Genomic DNA, 25,624 nt, shown 5'->3' with positions numbered 1-25,624 from the left:
CGTGGGGGCGGGGCGGCCGCCTCCGGCCCCACCCCTTCCCGCCCCTTCCCTCGGCGGCGGAGAAGGCCGACGCAGGAGTGACGAGTGGCCGGGCCCCGAGGGCGGGCGCACCCGCTCACCGCCTGCCGCGCTCCGCCCGGGGCCCCAGAAGGACCGCCACAGTCCCGCGAGCGCGTGGGAGGCCTCTCGTCAGGCTGTGCCGGCGCCGCTCGGGGGGCCCTCCACCCCGCAGAGGCTAGCCCGTGTCACTAGACCAGTGGGTGAACCCGAGATCAGTTCTGAGCTGCGGGAGGGAAGAAAGAAGAAAAAGTGCCATCAGTCGGATGTTTCTGCAACAATGGGAGGGATAAATTCCTGTTGGGTCTGTTGCCCTTTTTATTTTCATAAGATGCTGAGGGGTGACATTACTAAGGAAAAAGGAGAAGGGTAAAGCCCTGAATTAGGAGCCGAGTAAGGGAATTGCAGTCACTGTGACTGCTCCAGGTTTGTGAAGCCTTGGGTCAGTAATTGCTGCTCAGGCTCCAACCTCAGACCCTCCCTGCTGGCCTTGGTTTAATCCGCTCATTGGTGAACACTCAATACACATTCCATCCTCTGGGAGCTTTGGCTCTTTGGACTAATTCTCTGTCATTAATACTGTCCTATGCACTTGAGTCATGCATTTGCTTTTATTATTCACGTACTTTTTTTAAAAAAAGATTTTATTTATTTATTTATTTATTTGACAGAGAGACACGGAAACAGAGACAACACAAGCAGGGGAGAGGGAGAAGCAGGCTTCCCACTGAACAGGTAGCCTGATAAGGGGCTGCATCCCAGGACCTCACTGGGATCATGATCACGAAGGCAGACTCTTAACCAACTGAGCCACCCAGATGCCCCCAAGCATTTACTTCCAAGTGTAAAATGAAGTTTAGAATAAGGATGGGGAGTTGGAAGAAGGGGACACAAAAGAGACAAATGGCCTGGTCTTGGGTTTGGGGAGCCCACCATAGTAAGACAGAAGGCTTGGGATTTGATCCTTACAGGTTAGAACTTCATGCTTTTGGCCTCCAGTATACCAGCCTCATATGTTGAATTGTCTAATGGAGGGCCCCATCCTTATCGCTTTCTCTGTCTTGGTTGTATTAGTTAGCTTTTGCTGCAAACTGCTGGAAACTTAATGTTTTAAAACAGCAACCCCCCTTAGTTGCTCACCTGTGTAGGTCAGTGGGTACATTATCCTAATCTAGGCCAGACTCAGTTGACCTCGGCTGGGCCCTTTCATGTATCTGCAAAGAGCTGGGAGCCGGGGATGGTAGCTGGCCAGCTGTCAGCAGTGGTGGGGGAGGGGCAGTGGCAGATTCACAAGTTTGAGTCCACCCACCCACCCACACACACACTGGCTGGCTAAGGTTTGCTCTCCCCGTGGCTGAGCAGGTTTCAGAGTGAAAAGGCTCCTTGAGCCTCACTCCAGGGTGGAAACCATAACCTCTGCTGCAGTCACAATTCCAGCCCAAATTCAAGGAGAGGGGAAGGGATCCACTCCACTCCTCCGCAGAGGGCACTGAAATCACATTTGAAAGGGCTGTGTGGCTCAGTCATCGGTTCATCATCGAGATCTTGGTCTCCACTCAGGGGCTCAGGTCATAATCTCTGGGTTGGGAGATGGAGCCCTGCCTTGGACTCACCCCTCAGTAGGGAGTCCGCTTCCTCTCCCTCTGTCCTCCCCTCCCCTCCTCCGGGCTCATTCACTACCTATCTCTCTGAAATAAATATTTTAAAGAAAAAAGAAAGGGCTGGGTGGGATGCAGAGAGGGATAGAGAATGGAATCCACTTTCAGCAACCAGCTACACGAATGCATGTTTCCCTCCATCTACTCAGAATTCCAAACCAGCAACCTAGGAGCCATCCTTGACTCCAACCACTCTCACTTCAAGTTCCACCATTTCTATTGCCTACACCCCTTGGCATCTCCCCCTTTCCAGCCCCACTGCTTTCTTCACCTCTCAGGGGAATTCTTCAGGACTCCCGCTGTAGACTAGGACTAGATGAGGACTTGTTTATGTGCTCCTCTCTTGGAAGCTTTCTTCGATCAGCCATCCCTGCCCCTATCTCCCAGTTGCTCCCTCTTAGGACACTCTTAGCAGCACTGATCTCAACTGTTACTTTCTGTAAAATTTGTTTCGTGAGTGTCTCAGCGGATGGGGAGGGGCGCAGGGGCAGAGACTCTAGCTTGTGTCTTTAGCACCAGCACATAGTGACACCCTGGACTTAGAAGGTCCTTTTTCATTGACCAACTTTCTGAATGAATAAATGATGTCTTCACTGTGTGAACTGGAAAAGACAGGAGTCATGTGTGTAACCATTACCCCAATAGCTTGGTTTTGAGAGCAACCTACTCTCTAGAGAAAGTGTTCCAGGAAATGTCCTGAGATGAACTGCTGTATTTCAGTTGCACTGACTTTTGGCAGCTTACAAGGCAATCCCCTTCTGTTCAACTTCAGTTTAACTGGAAAGACTTAAAGCAGGGCACCTCATTCCTTGACAGGGGAGAGAGAACCATAAAGACAGTTACTATTTATAGAACAACCATGAAACTATTAGGCTCCAGGGATCCTTCAGCTCTTCAGTGACAGGGATCCAAATTGTTGGTCCCAGATGCTCTTGGCTCTCTTTGAACACAAAATGGACCCTGTTTCACCAAACACCAAGTCCTCACCAAAGCAAGGGAGAGTGGGACTCTATTCATCTCCATTATGAAATGAAATAATTCTCAGAACCCAGCAGACTTTCTCTTACCTCTCAGTCTCCAGTACTGAGAAGCTGAGAGTTTATCCAAGTACTTTTTGCTAAAAAGACTGGGATTGTCACTACCTTAGAACAACCCTAACTCCTCCCCAGGAGCTAGCAGACAACTTGCTCCCCCATTAAAAATCAAGAAATAGAAGAACGGGTAACTGTTGAGCAAGAATCACCCAACTCTGCCACAAACACCTTTCACTCTCCTGGGATTAAAATGCAGAACTGTCAAGGGAAAAGAGAGCACTTTCTTGGCTGAATCTTGGACTTACCGCTACACCTCATTCCATATCCTATATTCCCTGTCAGGAGTAAGATCATTTTAGTTTAAGGTCGCCCAATAAGTAAGATTCCTATGACTGTTCTCTGTCCACTGATAATTACGTTCCATTTTGCATTCACATTCGCACCTTTGCTCAGAGCTCAAAATGTTATTTCATTCTCCTTGGAAAGCTCTTTGCATTTGCAAATAGACAAGATAATCCATGACCTTTTAATACAGACAGTATCTTACTGAACACTTACTGAACATTATAAATAGCATTGCCTAAATTGTTGCTGCTTGAGTTCTATTTCATCTTGGATTTCTTTGTGTCCAGAGTTATGTAAGTGTACTGCAACCAATGTAACACAGGCATACTGAAGTGGTTTTTAAAATGATAATGGAAATGCGTAGGCACAGATGTGGATACACAAATCCTATGGGTGTTCAGAATGAGTATGAAGGGCAGAATTCTGTAATTTGCAAATAACAGCCTTGGGAAGTTATTAACCCTTTATCAGCTAAATAAGCTTGATTGCTAGTCCGAGGCAAAGCTGCCAATGGTCCTCCTCCAGTTCAAGAACCCCTCTCCACCATCCATCCCCTCCTAATACCAACTCTTTGTATGTATCCTAAATCCTTGAACAATGAACTTACTGGAGACTCACAGACTACCTTTAGGTAATTTCACCAGAATAAAAACTGTGCTTTCCTACTAGCTCCCTAGTTTATTTCAACAGTCAAAATTACTGAAAATCTACTCGCTGCAAGGCTCCTCTAACTGCTGGTACAGAATACAAAGAACAGCTAATTTTCTATTACCAATCATCTACTGAGGGAATGACAAGGTATAAGACATTCCGGCCTGCCTTCACAGACATCTCCATAGTGAAATTAATTATTCTTTTTTTTTTTTAAGATTTTATTTGACAGAGAGATCACAAGTACGCAGAGAAGCAGGCAGAGGGGGAGGGGGGAAGCAGGCTCCCCGCTGAGAAGAGAGCCCAATACAGGGCTCAATCCCAGGACCCTGAGATCACAACCCGAGCTGAAGGCAGAGGCTCAACCCCCTGAGCCACCCAGGTGCCCCGAAATTAATTATTCTTCATAAATTTGTCAAAAAATTCCATTTCTTTTTTAATCTAAACCTGTAAAGTGGGTTAACTATCTTCTAAATTGAGGTTCAGACAAGGTTAGTTACTTACCCAAAGTCATTGAGCCATTCAGTAGGAGACACTCCAACCCCTCTGATTTCTCATCTTGGCATTTTCCATCGATGCAAAAAGCAGGATGAAAACACTCTGGTCATGTCAAAGGAATGACAAAGCAGGTCAGGGTGCCAACTTCCTATAGACTGCCATAGGGAGAATTAAATCTGAATGGGGGAGGGAGGTGGTGGTAATCAGGGAAAGCTATAGGAAGAAATGGCCTGGTCTCTGAGCATGAGTAATATTTGGTAGGTGGAAACAGAAGGTGGGAGATGGCATGTCAAGTTGAAGGAACAGCATGAGCAAAATCCTGAAAGTAGAAGTATGATACAAGTCTGGGGAGCTCTGAGTAGTATCAAACATTAGAAGGATGGGGTGGATGGTCCAAAAAGTTGGGGACCAGACTGTGGATGGCAATGCATTATATGCCCAGGGATTTATCTAGAAATTATGTAAAGCCACTAAACTCTTAAGGAGGGTAACCCTGACTGTAATAGGGTCAGTGTTACAAGCATTTAACGAACAGAGTATCATCTCACTCTCAAGATCTTAGAACTGTTTACTTATTCATTTTCCATAAGCAATTATTTTGAACCTCCTCACTCAGGAGCACGAAGTTCAATCACATCCTCAATTTGAGCTAGGCCATCACTTCATTTAGAACAGAGTACCTCAATGCATTCTTTTCCCAAACAAATGATTTCCATAAATCCCAATCTTGCAAGGGAAGTAGGTGTCAAAGCATTTTCTCTATGCTTTTTTTCCACTTGGGTCTTTATGAGCTAGCCTGTCAGTTAATCCTCACCACACACATTTGCAGTTTGAAAAGAACCACAATACAGAAACCCTGGGCTTATTCACTCCTCTGTAAACTTTCTGTTTCAGCAATACGAGCTGCAGATGCTGCCTCATTGCTATTACTCATAACCGAGTAACTTGTCTCACAGATTCTGGGAAAGCTTTTGTATGAACAATACCAATTGTTTTCCTTTAAGTGGGGATGGGATAAACACATGTATTCCAAATTTAATTGTTTTCTCTTGTTCTCAAAAAGATAAACCTACTTCGTTATCAACTTTTATTTCTAAGTTTTAGCAAAATTGTTTTTTTCTACTTTTTTCCTCTATCATAGTAGAGAGAAAAGGTTGACTCTAGGGAGAATACAGTAGATATGAAACTGGGGATTTTTTCTGCCACAACATTGAGTGTAATTTTATTCAGCCCTTGGGATCAGGCTCAACTGAACAAAAACAGAAGTTCTCAAAATGTATACCTGGCTAGATCAGAAAAGATAAAATCGAAAGTTCAAGGAGCCATGCACCTTCATTTACCATCATGGCTCTAATTTAAGAATAGGGCAGAAAGTTTAACATTTAGAACATTTTTCTTCATCCTCCCCAAGTGTAGAAAAGGGAATTGTACAGTAAGATTCTTTTATAATTCTACAATCTGTAACAATTTCTCATTATTTAAAAGGACCTGCACTTCAAGGCAGGCACATAATTTATCACCACACACACATTACTCAAAGCTAGGGAGTTTGATGCAATTTGTTTCTCCAATAATAAAACCTCTTCAAACTAATCTGTGTATTTCCAGGATATCCAGATGGAGCTGCCCAAGAGAGAACTGGAAATAGAGGTTCAGAGAACTTAAGTTCTGAAATTTGAATCTCAAGTATATTAGAGATGACTAAATACATAGATCAGTGGTTCTCAAACTTGAGCAAGCATCAGTCACCAGAGAGGTTCTGAAGTGTGGGGCTCATCTCCAGAATTTGTTTAGTAGGCCCACATTTTTAACAAGCTCCCAAAAAATGTTGACAACCACTGGAGCCTACAGCAAAGCCTGACCTCATGACGCTGAGACCTAAGCCAAAACCAAGTCGGACTGCACTCCAATACTAAAAATAAACTTTATGTATATTCACGGTACCATCGCCATTCACAGTGCATTAGAAAATTGCCACATCATATATCAGTTGGAAGAGTTCCCTTTATGGTGACCTGCCCTAAGAACTCCCCTAAACTAGTTATATTTACAGCCCTTTTTTCTCAATATTCACCTTCACCAGCCCTCCTGAATGGAGGGACCCGATCCTCTGCCATGTCTTTTGTCACAATTGTCATCTGGTGTCATAGGAATGGAGTCATAGGTCCTCTGTGCATAAAGGACCTCTGGGAATCATTTGGTACAATCCCTATACACATATAGATAATACCCTCATTTTACATGGGGCAACAGGAAGGTTAATACAAACTGCTGAAAACTGAACAAAGCTTGAGGTTTCCTATCTTTCCACATCATGTAGGAGACTTAATAATCTCAATTACACATGAACAAAATTGTTATGAGACCTTTAAAATCCAAATCACTCTAGTTTGAAGTCCATAGGAAAACAAGATTAAACATACATACAGAAATTAGAAAATGTCTGCCACACCTGGGTGGCTCAACTGGTTAAGCATTTGCCTTTGGCTCAGGTCATGATCCCAGGGTCTTGAGACTGAGGCCATCAGGTTCCCTGCTAGCAGTGAGCTAGCTTCTCCTTCTCCTCCCAGCTTGTGCTACCTCTCAAATAAATTTTAAAAAATCTAAAACAAGGGGCGCCTGGGTGGCTCAGTGGGTTAAGCCGCTGCCTTCGGCTCGGGTCATGATCTCAGGGTCCTGGGATCGAGTCCCGCATGGGGCTCTGTGCTCGGCAGGGAGCCTGCTTCCTCCTCTCACTCTCTGCCTACTTGTGATCTCTGTCAAATAAGTAAATAAAAATTAAAAAAAAAAATCTAAAACAAAAAGAAGTTAAAAAAGAAAATAGGCAGTGCTTCCCTCAATTCAAAACACATTTATGAAGGGGCACCTGGGTGGCTCAGAGGGTTAAACCTCTGCCTTCGGCTCAGGTCATGATCTCAGGGTCTTGGGATCTATGCTCCATGTTCAGCAGGGAGCCTGCTTCCTCCTGTCTACTTGTGATCTCTGTCAAATAAATTAAAAAAAAAAAAATGATGAAATACTTATGGGGTGCCTGGGTGGCTCAGTGGGTGAAGCCTCTGCCTTCAGCTTGCATCATGATCTCGGGGTCCTGGGATCAAGTCCTATGTTGGGCTCTCTGCTTGGTGGGGAGCTTCTTTGCCCCTCTCTGCCTGCCTCCCTGCCTACTTGTGATCTCTGTCAGATAAATAAAACCTTTAAAAAAAATAAATAAAAGAAATACTTATCATGTGCCAGGACCCAGGAGGACATACTAAGAGTTTTTTAACCCCAGATCTAATGTGAAGATCAAGTTTTTAAAAATTGTGAACACACCTGTAGTGGGAACAGGCATAAGGGATTTATTCTACCATTCCAAACCATAATTTCTCTTCTCTGATTCCAAGCACTTCCATTCATTCCTCTCCATAAATTACTTTTATCAGGGAAGGTTCACCTATGACACTCAAAGTGAACAAAGGACTATCAGGAATTCACCAACTTTTTAAAGTACAGGTATTTCAGGAAAAGATACAAGTACAAAGGAACTGGGGAAAGCAAGCAATTCCAAGAACCAAAATTTTCCCCAAGAGCCAGAAAACCGTAACAGGAAATGATAGGGAAAACAATTTAGTAGGAACCAAACAAAGTGCTTTAAATCATCTATTTTTAAATAGTACTCTTCAAAGGCAAGTTTTTTAACCTCACAACACAGCTATTTAAGGCTATTTAAGGCAGGATACAATTCTAAGACTCAACTTTCCCTAAGCTTAAATGCAATGCAACAGATAACGTATTTTAAAAATTCTTTTCTCTTTGGGATTTGGAGAGACTATTTTCCAACCACAAATATTTTTAAAGTAATATCTGGCAGTTTTCTAACCAACAGAGTATATTCTTTTCTATGATAAACCATCTCCCATCTTTCAGCAAGAAAAAAGCCACTAGGTTTGAATAAAGACATCACCCAAAGAATTAGGACACAAAGTTTGCTTTAAATATTTTTTCGGGAAAAGATACTACACTTCTACTCAATTAAGAGAAACAATTTGGGCTCCTGGGTGGCTCAGTGGGTTAAGCCGCTGCCTTCGGCTCAGGTCATGATCTCAGGGTCCTGGGATCGAGGCCCGCATCGGGCTCTCTGCTCAGCAGGGAGCCTGCTTCCTCCTCTCTCTCTGCCTGCTTGTGATCTCTCTCTGTCAAATAAATAAAATCTTAAAAAAAAAAAAAATAAAGGGAAACAATTTTACAGTCTTGAGGTCTTTTATTTTCTTTTTATTTATCATGCCATGAATTCATAGGGAATGGGTTCCAGCAGTTCGGGCTCTTTTCCATTGGTTCTCACGAAATGTGCTTCTCTGGGTGGAGCAGGCTATTGAAAATTAAAAAAAAAAAAAAAAAGAAAAGAAAAAAACAAGGGAACAATTACATCAGGGACATGTTCAGTTTTGAACTGTTCTCAGAAAAAAGAAATAAAATACTCAATTCATTCGCTTTCGTATGAAAACTACTGAGCAAGTTTTAAATTTCTGAAGATTAATAGCAAAAACCATCTTGTCAAGCACTTACCTGACGCTTCAGCTGAACCCAAGTACCTTTCTCTTTGGCTTCCTTCTTTTTCTGATCATTTTCCTTTACACGCTTCAGGAAGCTATCTCGGCTCTTTGAATGTTTAATATGCTCAATGCGGACATTAATTCTCTTGGCAAGAATCTTGCCCCTGGGGAGAATCAACATTACTATAAATGCTTCAGCAAAAACTTAACAAATTCCGATTTTATTTAGCAATTTCATTTATTAAATAAACCATAAACCTTTTACCTACAAATAGGATTACACAGCAAGGTGATGGCTAATTTATAATCATTAATCGTGCTAGAAGAAACCTTGAAGCAAACACCTCCACTTTTTTTTCCTTTTTTTAAAAATTATTATTATTATTTTATTTGACAGACGGAGATCACAAGCAGACAGAGAGGGAAGCAGGCTCCCGGCTGAGCAGAGAGCCTGATGTGGGGCTCGATCCCAGGACCCTGGGATCATGACCTGAGCCGAAGGCAAAGGCTTTAACCCACTGAGCCACCCAGGTGCCCCCTTTTTTTCCCTTTTTAAACATTTATTCGCTGGGGTGCCTGGGTGGCTCAGCTGTTGAGCATCCCACTCTCAGGTTACCATCCCAGCGTCATGGGACTGAGCCATTTTCAGGATCTACACTCAGCGGGGTGTCTGCTAGAGATTCTTTCTCTTCTCTCCCTCTGCCCCTCCCCATGCTGCCCGTTCTCTGTAAAAATAAAAGGTTTATTGAGGGCAGGGGGAAGTCTTAAGCAGACTCCATGCTGATTGTGGAGACTGACTCGGGGCTCCATCCCACAAGCCAAGCCAAAACCAAGAGTTAGATACTGGGCGCCTGGGTGGCTCAGTGGGTTAAGCCGCTGCCTTCGGCTCAGGTCATGATCTCAGGGTCCTGGGATCGAGTCCCGCATCGGGCTCTCTGCTCGGCAGGGAGCCTGCTTCCTCCTCTCTCTCTCTCTCTGCCTGCCTCTCTGCCTACTTGTGATCTCTGTCAAATAAATAAATAAAATCTTTAAAAAAAAAAAAAAAGAGTTAGATACTTAATGGACTGTGCCACCCACACATCACCAAACACCTCCACTTTCAAGCCTCCTCTTTTTTTTTTTTAAAGATTTTATTTATTTATTTGACAGAGAGAAATCACAAGTAGGCAGAGAGGCAGGCAGAGAGAGAGAGAGGAGGAAGCAGGCTCCCTGCCAAGCAGAGAGCCCGATGCAGGACTCGATCCCAGGACCCTGAGATCATGACCTGAGCCAAAGGCAGCAGCTTAACCACTGCGCCACCCAGGCGCCCAAGCCTCCTCTTTTTAAAAAAAGATTTTATTTATGTATTTGACAGACAGATCACAAGTAGGCCGGGGCAGGGGCAGGCTCCTTTCTGAGCAGAGAGGCCGATGCAAGGCTCATGATCCCAGGACTCTGGGATCATGACCTGAGCCGAAGGCAGAGGCTTTAACCCACTGAGCGACCCAGGCACCCCTTTAAGCCTCCTTTTGATGAGGTGACAGACCTTGAAATACCATAAGCCAAAACCAAATCAGTAACTGAATTTACTACTTACACTTCTTTTTATATTTTGAAAACTAGAACTGCTTAACACTAAACCCTAACAAAACTTTCCATTAAGTCTAGATCAATGTGTTTCCTCTGACAGGATACAAGGCAAACACCCAGTTTGCTTGAGTTTTAAAAGGATGTTTCCTTTGCCCCACTTGAATGACCAATAAAGACATAAGTCCAATTGGCAAAGTGAAAAGGGGGTATGAGGGAATACTAATCTGCTAAAAAGAACTCTTGTATTACTTACTTAACTTGTTTGTTTACAACAATACCAACAGCATGCTGAGTAACATTGTAGACTCTTCCAGTTTTGCCATGGTAACATTTGTGGGGCATTCCCTTTTGAACAGTGCCCATTCCCTGTTAAGAAAAGAGATGAAAGTTATGCCAGCATTTCCCCTTCCTTTTACATCCTGACTCTTATTAAAGTAACTAAGATAAAAATTTTTCTTCCAAATGGCAACTCAAGAGCTTTCAGAGCCGGTGAAATGTGTTTTTCACACTGCTTCAAGCAATCAAAAAGACAATCATCATTAAGCTCCAGAGTACCAGGATACATTTAAATACCGGTCACAAAAGAACTTTTACTGTTTATTTTAAAAAATAACAATCTCCATCTCTGTCTCCATCAACAATTACATTTTGCACCAAAGTATTATCCCTTTCTTTTATCAACAAACTCCTTTTTCACAACCCAATATCAAACAAGTTAGGAGAAAATTCTTAGATTCTGGAATAGCACTTCAGAGACTGGTTTCTGAATTAAATGAGCCATTCTACACTTAAGAGGTCTTATTCAGACCAAAGATTTTTCCCTATTCAGGAGAATAAAAAGCCAACAGATGCAACATACATTTGAATTCCAATATTAGATTAAACTTTTCTACCTTCTAATATTATTCTGTAGGTTATTCACCTAATTTTAGAATTTACCTTGATGTCCACAATATCACCTTTCTTGTAGATTCGCATGTATGTGGCCAAAGGAACAACTCCTGCACCGAAAAAAATCAGTATCGTCAGTATAAAGATTGAAGTCTACCTTATAAAAAAAAAAGTAAGCTTACTAGCTTTCAACATATTTTATCTTTGACAGTTTTATTTTTAAATCTTGTTTGTAAGAAACTACTATATGAAATTTATGCTTTTTATTTATTACAAAAACATGTTAGGTGCTGGTTAATTACTGCCATCTAGTTAAGAATGCATTGTACCAATGTATGCCATGTTTGCTCTCACAGGAGGGTAAATTTACTTACCATGTTTTCTAAAAGGCCTAGAGAACATGTACCGGGTACCTCTCCTCTTTCCCTTTGTGTTGGTCATTTTGGCAAATTACTGAAAACAAAGTATAAAACAGTCAAATGCAAATGCAAAACTGACATTTGTCTTTTTTTTTTTTTTTTAAGATTTTATTATTTATTTGACAGTAGGCAGGGAGGCGGGCAGAGAGAGGGAAGCAGGCTCCCCAATGAACAGAGAGCCTGGTGCGGGGCTCCATCCCAGGACCCTGGGATCACGACCTGAGCCAAAGGCAGAGGCTTTAACCCACTGAGCCACCCAGGCACCCCTCAGCCCTGCATTTTTATATGGTAGATTAAACCCCTTCTCTTACTGACTTTTTTTCTTTTTTGGTGACAGTGTATCTTACACAACCATCTGTTAACTGTCACGAATCCAAATCACTTCCTATTTATTTCTGACTACTTACCCCATCACTCACTAATAAACATATGTAGAGTTGAAGGGGAAAAACACAGGCTTTATAACTTCTGACCTAATTCTGAGAGTCTGCCACTTGTTCCCCTGGGAAATTTATATTTAAACACTGATCCTCATCTGCAAAATGGGAGTTAATACTCTTACAATCAACTGCGGTAAAATCTACAAAGCATTCATGAAGTTCTAGCCTATTTGCTTAACCACAGTAAGTTCATTATCATTATCTAAGAATTCACATACAGGCATTTCACATGGAATCTTTCACTATTTCTCAAAAGTTTGAAACAACAGGTTTTATTGCTCTAGGTCATTCAAGGGCAGAACTACCATTACTGAAAATTACTTCTACCACAAGGTTTGTGGTATGTAAATCAGGCTTAACTGGACTGGATTGTAACATAATTCAGTTTCTTATTAACAGTTCTTTTTTTAAAGATTTATTTGAGGGAGAATGAGAGAGCACACAAGAAGGGGGAACAGCAGAGGGAGGAGAAGCCCTGAGTCACCAAGGTACCCTTTTATCAACATTTCTTAAAGAATAGAGACTCTCAAGTACCTTAACATTTCCTAAAGAAGAGAGACTCCGAAGTACCTTAGTCATTAGCTTGAGGGGTATGGAAACACAATGTTTCACCTAACTCACCAAAGCCAAATCATTGATGCAACAAACGCTTCCATTACTTTTTTAAAAAGATAACTAAGCATCTATCAAGTGCCAGATATCCTACTTTGATCCTCAAATTCTCTACATTTGTGTCAACTCCATAAACAAGGAGAGATATTCTGCAGGCTCAAATCACTAGTAATAATTAACGCAGACACAGCAATGCTGTAGATTCTGTTAACAGGACCCACTGTAAAATGCAACCGGCAGTCTGCTCAACTCTGGTAGGTACCACTTACAGAAGGGGGGGAGGGGTGAGGAAAAAAAGAAGTAAAGAAAAGGATGATTAAGGGGCAATTCAAGGACTTTCTCCCTAAAATTCCAAATGAAATCCTAACTATTCACATGCCACCCCAGCGTTAACAAAACCGTATTCGTGGCAACATGGAAGCGCCTGAAAGCACTTTCCGTTTGTCCAAATGCGATCTGGGACCCCCACTTTAAACGGGATTAATTTCACACACTGAAGCCAAGTGGTCTACAGCTCTTATCATGAAAGGCATCCTCTCTGTTCTGGGACCACGAGCCCAGGTTTTCAAACCCCAGGCCTCATCGGAGGTTAATAAAGTCCATGTCTTTACACCCGTAAAATCATTCCTATCACCCCATAAGCCCCTTTCCAACAGCATCACAAGTTTAGACTTTACAAGACTAGCAAAAACACCATACTGAAGAGTTCGAAAAGCACTGGGCCATGCGGCTGCACAAAGCCTGTCCGAAGACCTAGAACACTGAGGCTGAAGCCATGGGGACACAGGAAAAACAAATTCTTTCTCAGACTGACCCGCATTGCCTCACCCCAGTGACTCGGCTTCGCTTTTCTCGGGTCTCTCCCTTCTTAGGGCCACGGCCTTGGCGTCCGGTCCTCAGCCCCCGGCCGACGCCCGGCGCAGGCCACTCCTGTTCTGGACGAACATAGCTCCACCACCCAGGTCAGTGGGCCCCGGACAGACTAGACCGTCTTTCTAGGACCTGAATGCACGACCGCAGCGGCCTCAGGATCAGTACTCGAGTCTGTGGGACACGCGGCACCAGGAGCCACGCGCTGGTCCTACCTGGAAGATGGCGGTTCCGGCCGAAAGGAAGGAGGGGGGGCCGCAGCTCGCGCCTTACAAGGGCCTCCGGGCTGCCCAGAGCACTGCCTGAAAGAAATGCCAGGGTAAAAGCAACTCTTCTAGGAAAGGGGATCTTCTCAGGGAACAAGGGGAGGCTGGCAGAATATTTTTCTTTCTTGTGAAAAAAAGGCTATAAGCCAACTCAAGCCTGACACTTGGGTCTTTCCGGACAGCCCGGAAAGGGGCCTTGAAGGGCGTCCATCACGACGTCCACGTCCCAAGCGTGCTGACGTTCGCCTTTGCGTCGAGGCTTCGCCGGAAGCGCGCTTGTGTCGGTGTCTCTGGGCACCGGGGAGAGGTTGGTGTGACGGCGTCTAATCATTTTGCGGGGCTTCTAACTGCTCTGTTTGTTTGCAGAAATGATTACGTGGGCACAAAAGAGAAATTGTAATTAGGCAAGCATATTATCCAGTTTCTGTGTCTTTCAAAAGCTTTTTTTCCCGGTGAGCCAAGATATACCACGCTCTTGCTAGTGTGTGCGTAAATGTTATATCGCTTTGAAAGTAGTTTGGCAAACAAAGTAAAACTGCAGATTTTTAAATACTGTACCCTAGTATTTTGCTTCTAAGTGTATATCTGGTAGAAACTTTGACAGGGAAATCAGGATGTAGGTAACACCACTGTCAGTAAAAGCAGAAAATTAGCACTATCCGCCCAAGAGAATACTGTAAGGAGATGTTCATATGAAGGGATATGTCAGTAAATCAATACTAGACCCAGAAATTTGAGACAAAAAGAGGAAGGCGTAGAACGTACATAGTATGACAATCTATATACATAGAATTTTATTTTTATTTTTTTTAATGCTGTGGGTTTTAAAAAAATTTTTTTTAAGATTTTATTTATTTGACAGAGAGAGAGATCACAAGCAGGCAGGGAGGGAGGCAGGAAGCAGGCTTTCTGCAGAGCAGAGAGCCCGATGCGGGGCTCGATCCCAGGACGCTGGGATCATGACCTGAGCCGAAGGCAGAGGCTTTAACCCACTGAGCCCCTATACATAGAATTTTAATACTTGTGAAACAGTACCATATGTTGTTTAGGTGTGTGTGCATACGTAGTGGAAGCAGTCAAGAAATAAGAGGATAAAAATCGAATTTAGGAATCTATTTCACGTCCACTAGAGAAGGAACTGTAAGAGAGGTTTTCACTATCTTGACCGTTAGTAAGCTGAGTATTGGGAAATATAGGTAGCCCTTGTTTTATTCACTTTTTTGATATGTATTTCTTTTAAAGATTTTATCTATTTATTTGTCAGAAACAGCACAAACGAGGGAGCGGCAGGCAGGAGAAGCAGGCTACCTGCTGAGCAAGGAGCGGGATGTGGGATTCGATCCCAGGGCCCTAGGATCATGACCCGAGCCACCCAGGCATTCCGATTTGTATTTTTAGAAGCGTGTTTTTAGAGTAGTGTTAGATATATTTTTTAAAATTTTTGAGAAAATAGTAACAGAATTTCTGTATATCTGGTATCCAGTTTCCCCTATTAACATTTTATGTTAGTATGGGACATTTGTTACTGTTAGTGGACCAATTTTTTACATTATTGATAACTAAAATCCATTGTTTATTCAGATTTCCTTCATTTATTCAGACGTCCTAATATTCTTTTTCTGTTAGGATTCCATCCAGAATACCACATTATATGTAATTATCATGTCTTCTTGTGCTGTGGCGCTTCCTCAGACTTGCCTTGTTTTTGCTAAGCTTGACAGTTTGAGGAGTACTGGTCAGGTATTTCACAGCATGCCCCAATACTGGAATTTGTCTGATGCTTTTCTCATTGGATTATTTTTATGACGTATTTTCTAAAAGTCAGCTAAGCAACAAAAATCTTAATCTGTTTGAATTTAAATAATACCACTCCACTGATGTTTCACATTTATTTGACTTACTCTCCTGATGCATTTGGATTTGTAATTTCTAAAAACTGCATAGGCTCCAGAATTTTGATTTTTATATATCCTGTGACTGTAGTCTTTAGCCTTGAGCTCACTTTCTCAAGAACTTGAGAAATCAGGAGCCAGTCTTCATCAATTCCTTTTAGTACATTGACTCCTCCTCCTTAACTGTAACTAATAATTCCCTTTAGCTTCTATATTCTTCTTTATCTGGCTTAATTTTTCGTAGCCATTATTACAGTCACTCCATCTCAACTAACTCAAGTCAGTCTTCCCTATCACTCTCCTAATGAATGTACTACCTGAGGTAAAAGCAACCTCTGTTTTCTTCCACACATAGTTTCAAGAATTAAGATATGTCACATAAAAATCAAGATTTCTGGCTCCTCTTGAAAAAGGATGCGGCGACATACATGGAATTGATAGTTTGGGTGGTAGCAATCCAGTGGTCATCTCATTTAGACTGGATATATATTCTTGAGTTTCATTACCACTGAGCCTACTTCACTTGTTTCCTTGTCTTGCCCCTGTGGCATTTGAGCTGTAAACCCCTGCCACATTCATGCTCAACAATTCTCAAGTGGCGCCTAATATCCCCACTGCAGTTCCCAAGTTAGTTTACTTACCTACTCTCGGTAAAATTTATCTCACATTTTTTTCTTCAATAACCAAATCTTCCATTCCTTTTCTTCACCTTTTTATCAGCTGATAATTGCTTCACTTTTATCTCTGTATGAACATGTTTTGACCTTTCCACCCAAAACCCACAACTCTCTCCTTCCACCTTCCTGGCTCTACTTGACCTCATCTTTCCTTCTACACTGCTCCATATTTTCTTCCACCAACCTTTTAAAAAAAAGAATCATTTGAAATGGCTGTTTCTGTACAACAAAAACTGTCTGATTTCAGCAAGGTCGTATGGCTAATCTAATACATGAACATTACTATTTCTTATCTCCTGTTGTGTTTTCACTTTAATCTGATTTCTGCCCTGGTTGTGCCACTAAAGCTGCTTCCACGTTACCTAAACCAGAAGGTATTCTCTCTTCATGTCTTTCTTCACCTCTCAGAGCCTTTGGCCATTCCCTCCTTGAAACACTATCCTTTCTAACTACTTCACAGCCTGTTTTGCTGGTTTTCTTTACTCTTCTTGTCTTCTAAATAATGGGCTACCTCAGGACTTGGAACTAGTTCCCCTGCTCTTCTGTTTCTCCATTCTCTTCTTGGGGAATTCTATGTATACCTATAATTTTAAATGTTGTGTTTATCCTGCTTACTACCAGATGTATTTTTTAAATTCAGGACTTTTCTCAAAACTATTCAGAGTAACAACTATTCTTGGATACCCTTCAATATCTCAAAGTTAGTGTCCCCAATAAAACTTATGATTTCCACTCCCATACCGGTTTTCAGTCCAGTGTTTCCCATGTCAGTAAATAACATAAACCAGAATCCTTGGTTTCTTTCTTTTTTTTTTTTTTTTTAAGATTTTATTCATTTATTTGACAGAGATCACAAGTAGACAGAGAGGCAGGCAGAGAGAGAGAGAGAGGGAAGCAGGCTCCCCGCTGAGCAGAGAGCCCGATGCGGGCCTTGATCCCAGGACCCTGAGATCATGACCTGAGCCGAAGGCAGCAGCTTAACCCACTGAGCCACCCAGGCACCCCCTTGGTTTCATTTTTAAGTTTTCCTTCCCCCACCATATCCAGTCCATCAGCAAATTTTGTCCCAGTTCCACCTGCAAATTGGATTTACAGATGGCCTGCCTCTTTCCATCTCTGCCAGCACCACTAGAATCTTGCTCGAACTAGCAATGGACCCATTAAGGTCACCTTTTTCTCTCTTCCTTCTGCTCTGTGCATTTTCTACATAGTAGCCAAAACATAAGGAATAATGTGAAGGACATTAGGAGAAGGAAAGGAAAAGTGAATTGGGGGAAATCAGAGGGAGAGACAAACCATGAAAGACTGTGGACTCTGAGAAACAAACTGAGGGTTTGGGGGGGTATAGGTGAGCTTGTGGTGGGTATTATGGAGGGCACATATTGCATGGAGCATTGGGAGTGGTGCATAAACAATGAATCTTGGAACACTGAAAAAATAAAATTAAATTTAAAAAAAAAGAAATGTAAACCTGATTGTGTCATGACTTTGCTTAAAGTCTTCCAGAGACTTTCTCTTAACAGTAAAGTCCAAGTTCATTACCTTGGTTTACAAGGTCCTGCATAAACCAGTTCTTGGTTATCTTCTCAGGTTCACTTGGTTCCTGCCCCAATTCACTGTAGTTGCCACTGCCTTCTGTGTAGTTTCCTGACCCTGGCCAGGTCTTTCTAATCTCAAGGGCTTTGTGCCTCCTCTTCCCTTGCCTTTCAGATGGCTCATTCTTTCTCATCGTTTGGTTTCCTAAACATTAACATCCTACATTGCTTTATATATCTACATGGTTAGGAATTTAGAAAGATACTTAGGTTATAAAGCAAATCCAAATGTGACCAAAATATTTGCAATTACTTCTATTTTAGGTAACTTAAAAAAAAAAAAAACTTTGTCCTAGGAAAAATTCAATTCTAAGTCAGTAGTTCTGTTTTTTAGCATATTCCTTTATTTACCCACTCATCAGTTGGTCCAGACTAAGTGTAACTAAAATCATATTACTTTTAGCCTAAGAAAATCATAATTAAGAAAATAAAAATAATAGTAAAACAAATCCAGAATTAAATGTGTCCTTGCTGTGACCCATCATTTTAGACTTTGTACATTGTTTTTTTTTGTACATTGTTCTTGACTTAAGTGAATATAAGTAAATATTTGAAGCCTAGTATGATGTGTATATATGTGTATATACATGCATATACATGGACATGTGTATATACATACATATACATAGAAGTGTATGTATGTATGTATACATGAGACATATTTTAATTATACACACTAAAATGTACAGATCCTAACCACAACATTTCTTTCTTTCTTTTTTTTTAAAGATTTTATTTATTTATTTTACAGAGAGATCACAAGTAGGTAGAGAGGCAGGCAGAGAGAGAGAGAGAAGCAGGCTCCCTGCCGAGCAGAGAGCCCTATATGGGACTCGATCCCAGGACCTCAGGATCACGACCCAAGCTGAAGGCAGAGGCTTTAACCCACTGAGCCACCCAGGCTCCCCTAAACATTTTTTTCTAAAAATTGTATTTATTTGTCAGAGAGAGAGAAAGCACACAAGCAGGAGAAGCAGCAGGCAGAGGAAGAAGCAGCCTCCTGGCTGGGCAAGGAGTCTGATGCAGGACTCCATCCCAGGACCCTGGGATCATGATGACCTAAACCAAAGGCAGACTCTTAACCAACTGAGCCACCCCGACATCCCCAAGTGGATAATTTTTGACTAACTTTTATAATTTTGTAACCAGTATTTCCAACAAAGGTATAGAGCATTGTCATCCCTATGGAAAATTCCCTGATTCTCCTTTCCAACCTTTTCAACGGGTCCTCTTCCTCACCAGAACTGCCCAATATTTTGATTTCTATAATTGTGGATTTATTTTGCCTATTCTTAAGTTTCACATAAATGGTACCTTACAGTGTGTACTCTTGTTTGTATGGCTCTTTTTGTTTAGCCTGTTTTTAAGATTCCATCATGTCATAGGTACCAATAATTCAATTCCTTTTTAATGCTAAGTAGTATTCCACTATGTGAATATACTACAAATTATGTATACATTCTTCTCTTCATGGAAATTGGGTTGTTTGCAATTTTTTGATACTATGAATGAAACTGTCATAAACATTTTGTGAATATGTTATAATCTGTTGGGAAAATATCCAGATTTTACATTGCTTAACCATAAGGTAGGTATGTGTCTAGCTTCATAAAAAATTACCAAATGGATTTTCAAAGTGAACCCCCCATTATAGTACCATTTTCCTCTAAAGAGAGTAAGGCATTTTACTACAGGCTTTTAAAATCGGTTTGTGTACCTATCTCTTATACACGTCTGAAAACAGAGTGGTTCCCTGACTCTCTAATAGTCAGTTCGTCTCTACTTTGAGATCATTAGTGTAAAAAGAATAAGAAAAGCATTGAAACTTAAAAAGAAAAATTGTGAAGTAAATTAAATGTGGTAAGAAGGAAAACTCAAAATTCATTCAATATTTATTAGCGTCTAGATTACATCAGGTTACTGCCCTGAGTGATGAGACTATAAATATGAATAAAACATGACCCTCACCCTCAAGGACTCCACAAAGAGTTTGGTGGAAGACAGAAGTGAGTGCATTCCAATATTCTAAATGGTTTAATAGAGGACACAACATGAACAGGATGGCCATTCCATGGGTGATGCCATGCACCTACCTTAGAGGAAGGGAATGGATGAGAGACGAACCCCTGGACAGAAAAGAAGTTTCCCTGAGAGGTTGAACTTGATGAAAGAGTAACTCTTTGACCATAGAGCAAGTAGTAAGAGTATTTTAGGCGAAAATATTTTAGGCAGAGGGTATTTTAACTTCATTAGAGCACAGAGGTGAATGACAATTTTAAAAACTCAGAAAAATGAAAGTCATCCAATAGCTTTAGAAAATAAGGTCAACAAATGAATAGGAATGTGACTTATTAAAATGAGGGAAATTAATACTTTTGTAGCAGGCTTGAATAAAATACTAAACAAAACCCATAGCTTTTGGGTATTAAACTAAAGTCACATCTCTATTTCTATTTTCGTGTTTCCTCCTGTGAAGGGAGGGATTTTAATAAGGTATATGTTTTGTTCTATTTTGGTTTTCAGAGGACATTGGCAGTTTAGCTTCAGCAGGACAGATTTTCTAAACTAGAAGGAAACCTGGATCCATCCTCTCTGTGTGAGGCTGTGGTGGGGAACTCCATAGGAGTATCAATCAGCTCCTTTCGATGTGCCCTTTGTCTTGGTAGACTGGTAGGAGAACAATTTCAAATGAGAACTGATTAGGAATTTCTAGTGTAGAAAGTCTATAATGAGAATTCTTGTCTCCAGGGAAATGTCATTGTAATGATAAGTAATGGGGACTGAAATACTATGAATAATTGAAAAACATAGTGAAGAATAATTACATAAAATAATCTTTTTTCCATAAAAATTTTCATTTGAGATCCTCAGAAGCCAGGGGCGGGATAATGAACAAGATAAAATCCATTTTTTTAATCAAAGAGGGAAAGATTGCACTCTTCCATGGCTTGATTTTCTACCTGAAAATAGTGAAGCATAAACAGACTTGTGACCATGTGAGTGGATGTTCACATAGAATCTCAGCTCCCTAAACAATGGCCTCATTGTCTGCATCCAGATTTTTCTGTTCCCAAATCCTGCTTTTTCCTCCAGCTTCTAAAATATCTTCAATACTCTTAGATGTTAAGGCCAGTGCAGCCTGTGGAAGAACCTAGTCAAATATCAAGTGTGCAGATGGGAAAGTGTTGCAGTGCGGGTTGGCAAAGCCATTGCAGTGATTTATGGAAGCCCAATTATGTTAAGACTATAAAACACAATTTGGAAAAGTGAAAACAGATACAATGTAGAGTTTTGTGGTAGGTAAAAAACATCTGGTGGACTGTTGAACTTGTAGTAAATTCAGGGAGACTGATCAGTTGGGGTCAACAAATCCTTACTCTGAATGATTACTCCATCCCTTGGAGCTGTCCACATCTCTTCACGGCAAACTTATATTTTGTTTTTGTAACGAATGAGGAGGTTCATGCTCTGTTCCCGCACACATGCTTCATAATGATTTAGAGGTGAGGGCTGACAAATAAATTTCATGTCTTTTGTTAGCTCTGATTGATTTATTGATTGATTATGGCTACCTGGACCTGAGTTAAGATGTTTCTGAGGCCAGTTTCAGGCTTACTGAACAGCAAAGATTATTAATGTCCAATGGGGGATCACTGAAGAAAAAGACCTCCTATGCCATGTCCTTGTTACCTCTGGCTTAAAAAACTGGTAGTAAGAGAAGTAGTTCACTGGCAGATTCCAGGGCTGGCCCAGACATGGAAACGGGCCAGAAGATAGTGTGGGGATGTGGCTTATTATGGGGGAGGGGTGGGCACATTGCAAGAGGGTCCCTAAATCAAAGCTAGAAAGAAGATATCTTTTTCCACTGGGGTGGAGGTGGGCAGGAAATAAGAGTTTTGGAGTCAGACCAGATTCTTTATTCTGTCTCTTCCTAAAGTCTGTTTCTTTGTCCTTAAAGGGAAAGCACAGGTCATCATTTGGGAGGAGCTTATATTTATAATTCCACACAAGATAATGTAGAACATCTTTTCCATTTTGTACAGCACTGACACTGGTATGTATAAAGCATCTCATCTCCCTTGCTCTCCTCTATAGCTTCTCCTCTCATAGTCCAAGTGTTTTCACAGTCTGGTCTGTGGACCCCTGGGTGTCTCTGAGACCTTTGCAGGGGATGTGTGAGGTCAAAATTTATTTTAAGAATAGTGTTGAGACATTATTTGCCTTTGATACTAAATTGACATTATTCTGATGATGCAAAAGCAATAATGGGAAAAGCAGCCTAAAGCTTTACTATGAATCAAGGCTGTGGCACTGGTCGTTATTGTACTTGTCACCACCATGCACTCTTAGGGTCAAAAAAGAAAAAAAGCCAGTTCCCTTAATAATATGCTAGATAAGGGCAGTAAAAATCATTAATTTTAATTGATCTCCATCCCTGAGTACACATCTTTTTAACAAATTGTGTGACATAAAATGGGAACCATGTATAAGACACTTTTGCTATAAAACCAGTACAACAATTGTCTGGAGGGAAAGCACCTGTTTTGTTGTTTGTGTTGAAAGCTGAACTCACCACCACTTTTTGCCACTGAAAACTATTTGTACTTTCAAGAACAGCAGATAAACTATGTCCAGTCAGAGTTGCATGTTTGGCTGACATTTTCTGATCAATGAATTTAGCCAGACTCTTGCTACTCCAAGGGAAACAGCTGACAATACTGCCAATGAAAACTTGAGCTTTTGAGTAGAGATTACCATTTTAGAAACTTGTATCCACCGCTGTGAGCCTGACAGCTTCCTACAACTTAGATACCTTTCTGATTAGATCATTGGTGATATGAACAAATAGAGTTGGTTTTATGTAATTAAATGTGTCAACATTTAGATTATCGGCCTGAGTGAGCCATATTTTCAGATGACCGTTACATAATGTTACAAAGGAAGGAATGGGAAAAGACCATTTGCAATGTAAGACCAAGAGATTTTAATGTGCCGATGTGAAAATGTCACCAATAGCATTTCAGATTTCACACCGCAACTACCCTTTTTAAAAAAAATCTGCCATTTGTTGAGTGTTGGTGTAGTATCTAATAAGATTAGCCGCAATTATCTGAAAAAGTTATGAAAATGTTCCTCCCTCTTATAGCATACCTGTGAGAGACTGGATTTTCTTCATGTACTTCAAACAAATAACATAAGACAGTAGATTCAGTGCAGAAGCAGACATGAGTGTCCAGCTGTTTTTGATTGAGGCAGACCTTAAGATTATCCCCAAAAGGTAACAAAATGCCACATTTCTCACCAAGTGATGCAGTGAAGAAGAAATGTAATGAAAAAAGTTTACTGTGGAAAATATGGTTATTTGTCACAAAAAGATGTCATGTTATCATGTATGAGGCTTCTATTTTTAAATAAATTGATGAATATTCTTTTTTTAAAGATTTTTTATTTCCTTATTTGACAGACAAAGATCACAAGTAGGCAGAGAGGCAGGCAGAGAGAGAGAGGAAGAAGCAGGCTCCCCGCTGAGCAGAGAGCCCGATGCGGGGCCCGATCCTAGGACCCCGAGATCATGACCTGAGCCGAAGGCAGAGGCTTTAACCCACTGAGCCACCCAGGCACCCCTAAATTGATGAATATTCTTAGAAATTACTCAATTAATAATGTGGTAAATAGCGATAGACAAAAATTCTTACAAACAAAAATTTCCAATTGGCCCCTATTCATTTTTAAGAGGTAGAGGGGTTCTAAGACCAAAACGTTTAAGAATACGTTAAGAATACGTCCTAGTCCCCTACTTCAGCAACTGCTGGGTGTGCCTTGACCCCCTGAGGAGAGCCAGGGTTGTCACCGTAAGTTCTGGAACTCATCTCCATTCATAGCAAACTTTGACTATTACACTACTAGGGTGGGTCTCAGGTCAAAATATGCGGGTTCCCATAGTAATCTTGCTTCTTCAGAGTTATTCCGGAACATGGACACATGGGGTTATTTCCATTTTACTTTGTGAATTCTGAGCAAGCCATGGTACAATTTTGCTGACTTGCCTTGAGTGGCCGGTCTTCAATTTTTAATTTATCCCGTAATTAAACTGATCCTGCTTCACTATTACTCTGTCATGTCCCCAGATTGCCAGTGCAACTGCTTATTAGCCAAACATGTCAAAGTTTGTGGAAAATCAGGTAGGGAACTAGCACTTGGTTGTGCTTGTTAAAATTCATCTTTGAAACACTTTAAAAAGAAACCCACAAAAGTTTTCTCGAAACCTTTCTGGTTGTCAAATGAAATAGGTGAGCAATTAGGCTTCTGTCCTATGAGAGATTCAGAATTTTCTGCTGACTGGCATAGTGTCCTGTCTCAACCTCTGAGCTATTACTCAGGTACTTGGCTGTTCTCTGATGCAATAATAAGAATCTGCGGTTGAAGTATTTTAACTACCGTACTTGCAGACAAAAGACTAAAACATTTTTAGCCATTAGAAAAATTACTCTGGCTATGGTTTCATTTATGCCAGGAATTATTGAAAGAGGCTTTCGGGCAGGGTGGGGAGGGGGGCTCACAATAACTTTAACCATTATAATGAACCACAATGACATCAAAGTATTTTTGCAAAATAACTGATACAAATGCTTTTAAAGGTTCTAGCACTGGGATTTGTAGCTGAAACATAAAATTATGTGAAGAACCTTTGTCAGACATCCGTTTAATGCTGCTAATTTGCACACAGCTTTCAAATGTTATGGATACAATTCCATTGCCACTTATTCAAACTAGCTTTCAGGTATCTGTAGTGCTTAAAGCTGGGTTTCAGGGGTATTTGAAAGCTGATTTATGTGCATGAAATTGATAAGGTTCAGTTGAAATCATTTGTTATAATTCTACTTAATTTCAGTTGGTCTAGGGGAATACTGAAACTGCAGAGATGGGTGTGCTGACTTCTGCACAATTTCAGAAAACTATAATGTAAGCTTCATAAATGCAAGGACTTTGTCACTGTAGGCTTACCACTTTGCATCCAGCGCTTAGCATACAGTGTAGTAAAGGCTCAAAAAACATTTGGAGACAGGTGGAAAAGATGGAAATAGGAGGGAGCAACAAGCTGACCCAACTAAATCAGTGTTAATATGGGTAATTTTAATAACATGAATGGAATTTTAAGGAAATGATCATTTACAGCTGCAGAGTCTTGTAATAGAATGATTTGATATCTAGGATCCACTTGAAATTGACAATAATCCAACTTAGTCTGCTGCCCAGCTGACTGGTTTCCTCAAGCCATGCTCAGGGCATTTGTTCATTCATTCACGGAGTATACATTCATTGAGCACCTATTATGTGGCAACATTGATCTAGGGCTGGAGATACAGGGGAATAAAACAGACAAAATCCCTATGCTCTTGAAGTTTACATTCTAATAGGAGAAAGATGATGAGGAGTACCCTATTTATAGTATTATGTTATTATACATACATTATGGCAGATGGAGACAAGTGCTATGGAAGAAAAAAAAATTAAACAAGAAAGAGGAAATGAGATGTTACAACTTAAAATAGAATGATTAGAGAAGACCTCACTGAGAAGGATATTTGCCCAAAGATCTGAAGAATATGAGGAAGGG

The 25,624-nt window shown here is 41.0% G+C and overlaps 1 protein-coding gene and 1 long non-coding RNA gene across 8 annotated transcripts in view; one reads left to right on the top strand and one right to left on the bottom strand.

The window, feature by feature from the left end:
- Positions 1 to 8,473: 8,473 nt before the first annotated feature.
- On the bottom strand, positions 8,474 to 14,094 carry RPL21 (ribosomal protein L21). 3 transcript variants are annotated; one of them, XM_082700760.1, is made up of 6 exons: positions 13,792 to 14,094; positions 11,610 to 11,688; positions 11,284 to 11,345; positions 10,598 to 10,710; positions 8,789 to 8,939; positions 8,474 to 8,591 (listed from the first exon to the last, which is right to left on the bottom strand). In XM_082700760.1, the coding sequence occupies exons 2-6, from the start codon at positions 11,674 to 11,676 to the stop codon at positions 8,502 to 8,504; spliced, it is 483 nt and encodes a 160-aa protein (XP_082556886.1). In that variant the 5' UTR covers positions 11,677 to 11,688; positions 13,792 to 14,094; the 3' UTR covers positions 8,474 to 8,501. The 3 variants fall into 3 exon arrangements, with proteins under 3 accessions (XP_082556886.1, XP_082556887.1, XP_082556888.1); XM_082700761.1 differs by having other exon boundaries at positions 13,535 to 13,822; XM_082700762.1 differs by having other exon boundaries at positions 13,521 to 13,818.
- LOC309848781 overlaps positions 14,070 to 25,624 on the top strand; it is a 24,295-nt gene continuing 12,740 nt past the window's right edge. For all 5 annotated transcript variants that reach the window (XR_014303268.1, XR_014303269.1, XR_014303270.1 and 2 more), the window contains exons 1-2: positions 14,070 to 14,149; positions 21,965 to 22,060. This is a non-coding gene — a long non-coding RNA (uncharacterized lncRNA). The remainder of the gene's footprint in view (positions 14,150 to 21,964; positions 22,061 to 25,624) is intronic.

The sequence above is a fragment of the Mustela nivalis genome (assembly GCF_964662115.1).
Source record: "Mustela nivalis genome assembly, chromosome: 15".
NCBI lineage: Eukaryota > Metazoa > Chordata > Mammalia > Carnivora > Mustelidae > Mustela > Mustela nivalis.
Note: the sequence above shows the minus strand (reverse complement) of the source record. Positions and strands in the feature narration are given on the sequence as shown.